Source organism: Acomys russatus, chromosome 6, assembly GCF_903995435.1.
Source record: "Acomys russatus chromosome 6, mAcoRus1.1, whole genome shotgun sequence".
NCBI lineage: Eukaryota > Metazoa > Chordata > Mammalia > Rodentia > Muridae > Acomys > Acomys russatus.
Window position 1 is genome coordinate 75,454,708 of NC_067142.1, and position 6,000 is coordinate 75,460,707.

General features: G+C 54.1%; 1 protein-coding gene across 1 annotated transcript in view; it reads left to right on the top strand.

Moving 5' to 3' along the window:
- The window catches only part of Tmem63a (transmembrane protein 63A), a 31,115-nt gene extending 28,158 nt beyond the window's left edge, over positions 1–2,957 (top strand). Inside the window, exons 19-22 of the mRNA XM_051148027.1 lie at positions 238–405; positions 984–1,099; positions 1,333–1,395; positions 2,629–2,957. Of these exons, the coding sequence (XP_051003984.1) occupies positions 238–405; positions 984–1,099; positions 1,333–1,395; positions 2,629–2,796 (515 nt within the window). The 3' untranslated portion in view covers positions 2,797–2,957. The remainder of the gene's footprint in view (positions 1–237; positions 406–983; positions 1,100–1,332; positions 1,396–2,628) is intronic.
- Positions 2,958–6,000: the final 3,043 nt, after the last annotated feature.

The window sequence follows — 6,000 nt, forward strand, 5'->3', positions numbered from 1 at the left end:
TCACAGCGATCCACCTGCCTCTACCTCCCCAGTACTGGGATTAAAGGCGTGCGCCACCACCGCCCAGCTTGTTATTTATTTGTTGAGACAGGGTCTCACTATGTAGCCCTGGCTGTCCTGGAACTCACTATGTAAATCAGGCTGGCCTCAAACCTCCAGAGCCCCGCCCCACCCCACCCCCACCTCTGCCTCCGCAGTGCTGAGATCGTGGCCCAGCTCACAGGCCCTTTTTTGCAGGTCTCATCTACATCCTGCTCAAGCATATGGTGGACCGGCACAACCTCTACTTCGCTTACCTCCCGGCCAAGCTGGAGAAGAGGATCCACTTTGCTGCCGTGAACCAGGCCTTGGCTGCCCCCATCCTCTGCCTCTTCTGGCTTTTCTTTTTCTCCTTCCTTCGTCTGGGTGAGGGCCATTCTGCTGTTTGCCTGGCCTCACATTCCCACATGCGCGCCGGCCAGTCAGATCACTAGCTGGTTTCACAGCTGCAGTGTGGTAGAGAGCATGGTGCTCCTGGGTGAGAGCTGGCTAGTGTGGTGTTGACAGCCTGGCTGCTGAACTAGGTCAGGTCAGGTGTGGCATAGCTCCAGAAAGCCCCATGGAGAACAGCACTGCTGTGTCAGTTCTGGGGTGGGGGTGGGGCTGAGCCAGAGGGTATGGAACTCAGCCCCGGGACCCCCATCTGTGTAGCCTCAGGCTCTGGGGGCTGAAGAGAACTGTCCCAGCAAGTTCACTGTCACTGGCTGTTACTTGGTGTCCCAAGTGTCTAAAGCCTGACCAGGGATGATTCTAGTCATCACATGGGTCACATACCCTGTGCGCTCTTAGCTGTGAGGAGCAGGAATGAGGGCTTGTGAGAAGTCACTCACATTTTGGGCACTAGGCTTGGCCCCTTCCTCGACACAGCAAGTGTGGTAGGGAGCTCCTTTCCCCTTCCTTCCTCCCCTCCCCCTCCCCCCTCAACGCTGCACCTCTGTTCCCAGGTCTGAAGGCCCCCGCCACTCTGTTCACCTTCCTGGTGGTGCTGCTCACCATCCTGGCCTGTCTGCTCTACACCTGCTTTGGATGCTTCAAGCACCTCAGCCCATGGAACTACAAGGTACCGCGCTGTCTGCCCTGCCTCAGGCTGGCCTCAGGACAGTGGCAGCTCTCTCTTCCTCCTCCCCCTCTCCCCTGTTCCAGGCCCCTGTCCCCCTCCCTCTGCTGAGCTGCACCGGGAGCCTGGTGCTGGCTGGTCCTATTATTCTGCCGGTTACTAGTCCATTTGTTTGGGGGACCTTAGTTCAGAGAGACCAGTTTGTTCTTCATTGTGTCTCTGCTTGTTGTCCACAGACAGAAGAATCCGCAAGTGACAAAGGAAGTGAAGCAGAGGCCCATGTGCCCCCACCGTTCACAGTAAGCTATCTGTGTTCCTATCCCAATGGTGGCTATCTTTTGTCACTCTGGTTGGAAGGTTCCCATCCAGAGAAGCCATAGGAATGTGCTGGGACGGTTCTAGCTAGAAAGAAATCCCAGGTCAGTTGGCAAGCTAGTTTTGAATTAAGGTCAATTGAGAGGGATCCCTGGTCAGTCGGGGTGTGGTACCTGCACACCAGAGGCATCATCTGCCTAATGGATGCTCATCTTTCTCTGGGCTGCAGCGCCCTGATCGCGTGCCTTCTCTCAGGCCCACTCAGTTGGGCTGTTAGTGCAGCTTTCTCAGGAGACCCTGTGGTTGGATGAAGCTCAGACACTAGTTATTCAGGTGCCCATGTGATGTCCTCTGACAGCCATGAGGAGACAGCAAACTTAGGCCCCTGTGAGGTCAGCAAATGCATAGGGTACCTGTTCCGAAGGGGGTGTCAGGTTGGAAAGCACCCCCTCTTCTTCCTGGCTATCCCTGCCTCTATCCTCCAGGGTGCTACCTAGGGTAGAGCGTGGTTGGCCCTTGAGTGGTGACTTCTGACCATCCTAACAGATGTGAGGGTGGGACACTGGCTGGCCTTCTCAGCCCTAGGCCTTTCAGCAGCCACCTCCCTGGGGAAAAAGACTCTTCATAGCCAGGTGGTGGTGGTGCATGTCTTTAATCCCAGCACTCGGAAGGCAGAGACAGGTGGATTTCTGAGTTCGAGGCCAGTCTGATTTATAGAGTGGGTTCCAGGACAGCCAGGGCTATGCAGAGACACCCTGCCTTGAAAAAAAAAAATTCCTTTTAAGATCTGTCCTAGGGCAAGGCCCTGACAAGAAGGTATTCAGAAAAAGAAAGAAGAAGAAGAAGAAGAAGGTATTCAGGAGCACATAGCTGCAGACAGACACATGTGTCTACAGAGAGCCTGGCTCCCAAATAAGCTGAGAGGGCTGTCCAGATTGTAGTACCAGGAAGGAGTGTTTCCTGAGAATTGGAGGAAGTTGCCCTTTGTTGTCTTCGTATTGTCACGAGATCTGGCTTGTACACAGCTTCCTTTTTTTTTTTTCTGGTTGCTGAGAAATACACATACAGTTGGCTTATTTTGGGTTCAGATGCCCCATGTGAATGCTATTTCTTGATATGTATCCACTTGTTGGGGGAAAAGGGGTTACAGGCGTGACCAGGGTGTGGGATGTCAAGCCTGCCACCATCCAAGATCTAACTCTTGACTTTGCCGGCAGCCTTACGTGCCTCGGATTCTGAACGGTTTGGCCTCAGAGAGGACAGCGTTATCCCCCCAGCAACAGCAGACCTATGGTGCCATCCGTAACATCAGTGGGACTCTTCCGGGGCAGCCCGTGGCTCAGCATCCCAGCGACAGTGTGGCCTGTGCCTACCAGGAATCCTGAGAGTGGGCGAGCTGGCCTGGCTGGCTCAGAGTGCTCGGGAAGGCTGAGATGGACACAGGGGGCTGGAACCCCAGGCAGCTCTTGACTTCTTTCCTATTTAAAGCTCCTGTCTTGTGAGAAGAGGGAACCAGTGGGTCCTGGGGCTCAGGCCCTTGGCTGAGGGGATAACTGTAGGGCTGCTGTCCCTAAGAGCCATCCGTAGGCTTCTTTTCTGGTCCTAGTGTGGGCAACACCTGCAGCTTCCTCCCTCTTGTGGTGACACAAGAGTACACACTTTTTTTTCTCCCACCCTCTCAGCTAGGGTACAGGTCTGTAGCTGGGATGGTGTCCCTAGTGTTTGTGGCCAAGATTGGGAAAGTGCCCCTTAGGGGGATCAGATCTGGAATTACTGATTGATGGCGAGATGCATCCAGGAAGGACCTGGTCCCTCTGAGCCTTGGAACCTGCTTAGCCTTCTGCAGACTGATGCGTGGCTGATGACCAGCCAGCCTGTAGCAGTAGGTTTGAGATGGAGCCCACGTGGGATCCTACAATGCTCCCCCAGCCTGCAGCTCCGTCTCAGGGATCAGTGGATAGCCTGTAGGGACCATGATGTCTTGTCCTTGATGATGGCAGCAGGGCAGCAGGCTCCTGCCCGCCGGCTGTGTAGTTACCTCTGCACCTTTGTGCTTCTGAATTTTCATATCGTGTTGCCTGAGACTCTGTGACTGGGGACAGGAACACTGAAGAACCATTAATAAAGTACCCACTGGGCTGGTGGTGCGACCTCACAGCTCATGCCTCTTCCAGGTTAGTATATGGCTTTTTGTGTCTATGCGGGCTTCATGTAGCCCCTATTCCTGATACATCTGCTCTGTCCAAGATAGGAGGGGCAGCATCAAGGGTACATGGAAGGACGGAGTGGCAGGCACAGAGAGAAGAGGGTTCCCTTCCATGTCTCCTGCCTTGGGCAGCTTTCTTTTGACATAATGAGATCTGGAGTTTGGCCATAGGGGATAGGCTGAGGCCCCAGGGTGCATATGGGACTGAAGGTGGAGGGGGTGGCAGGACGCATATGGAGATGGGTGAAAGTGTGAGCCAGGGCAGGGCTGTGGAAGATCAGAAGCCAAGCATTCGGGCCTGCCTCCATTCTAGGCCCCTTACCACAGGACCAGGCAGAACCTACCCATGCCTCTTTTAACAGGTCTGGTGGCCCTTGGCCACTTGATCCAGCCAGCCAGCCAGACAGACAGCCACACTGTCTTCTCTCCCACAGGCCTGAACTGTGTCTGTGTCTGGCTGATGCCATCGCTACTCTGAGGGCTGCTCGGTTCAGGGTGGCCCTGGCCAGTGGCTGTTTCCAGTTGCCTTCCCTGCCCTTGCCAGTCTGGACTGACTCAGAGGGCCCAGTGGGCACCAAAGAACAGGGGCAGAAGTGTGAGCTTACCTCTGGAAGGAGAGCCCCACCTGGGTTGCTTTGGGGTACAGGATGTCATTTGGTCCAGCTGTGTGCTTAGAAGTAAAGTCATTTGTCACCACGGCTACCTTGCTTAACACAGGCATATAGTATGTCAGGTAAATTTTTAAAAGGATGCTGTAGGTTTCACGGACAGAGGCAGAGGTGAACTGTGTTCTTGAAAGGGGTCTTCAAAGGAGGGGGAAAGCCAGGGAGCCAGAGAGCCTGCATGGGTGTGAGGCGTCAGGCAAAGGGAGGGTTTTGCCAGTGGGGAAGTTTCCATGCCTGGAAATCTAGCTTAAGTGCTAGGAGTGAGGGGGCCAGGAAGGCACGAGATAAGACTAAAATCAGAATTCAAAGCGGTCTTGGGTCTTGGCAACAGGGAATTGCTTGCCCACAACTACAAGGTGGAGGGAGAGGTTTTGAGGATAAAATGGTTAGTTTTCTTCTCCCCAAACTACTCCCTCCTCTGTGGGGAGGCATGGCTAGATTTTTATGGAGCTGGGGCACCTGTTTATTGTTTTTTTTTCTTTCTTTCTTTCTTTCTTTCTTTCTTTCTTTTTGAGACAGGGTTTCTCTGTGTAGCCTTGGCTGTCCTGGACTCATTTTGTAGACCAGGCTGACCTTGAACTCACAATGATCCACCTGCCTCTGCCTCTCGAGTGCTGGGATTAAAGGCCTGTGCCACCACCTCCCGGCTGGGCACCTGGTTCTTAAAATGACCCCGTGTTTTAAGGTCTGTGACCTCACACTTGGGTGGGGAGAGGTAGAGGGGTGTACCTAGACTCCTGGATCCTGCAGCTCACGAAAACTTAAGCTCATTCCTCAGAAAGGTGACATCTTACTTCAGTGAGCCTGAGGAGAAGCCAGGGCTGCTGCTGAGGCTGTGGTTGACCCCTGATGGCATCTCTGCCTCTCTGCCAGGGACATGAACTTGCGGATGGCCTGGGCCAGAAGCTTGGGCTCCTCAAAGGCAGCACTGTGGCCTCCACACTCTACGTAGGAATAGGAGATGAGTTTGGGGTACTTGACCTTCACCCATTTTTTTCTGGGACACGCATCCATCTGTTGAAGGAAGGTTGAAGAGCAGGTAGGCACAAAGACCTTCATCCTGGGGGCAAGGAGGAGCTTTGTGGATTAAGACTGAGGCTCCATGCCCATGTCCTTGAAGCAAGACTAGGGCTCCAGGCCTGAGGGAGGCCATGGGAACCATAATGCCAAGGACAGACTCAGAAACCAGTCAGACATTTCAATAGCCTCTTGCTACTCACCAAGGACCCTGTCTGTCTGGGAAGAGCATTTTCCTATTCTGTTTCCTTGATGTCACTTGAGGGACTCCATATAGACCCTGCAAACCCCAAAGCCTCTGTCCCAGCAGGCCAGGATCCCGGGGACATCTGGTGTCTTTGCTGTCTTGCCATCAAGCCTTCTCTGAGTTCGTAGCTGTCCCCGAGCCCCAGAGGCCCCTCTCCCTGCTCAGCCAGCCTTACCTCTCATGCCTATGGACCATCACGCTCTGGCCCATGTTCTCCTTGTAGAAGCGCTGGGAAGACACAATGGTTCCCGTTGTCCAGTAGATCATAATGTTCGTCAGCAGATCGTCCAGGGAGAACTTCCTGGGAAAGCACACGGGATGTCCAGGCTCAGTACCAAGGTCCCTGACTCTCTGGCTTTCCTCAGATGATCAGGACCATTTTCTTCCACAGGCCAGCTGAGCCAAGGCCCCCTGTGTAGAGTGCTGAGCAGGGCAGGCAGCAACTCCTAAGGTC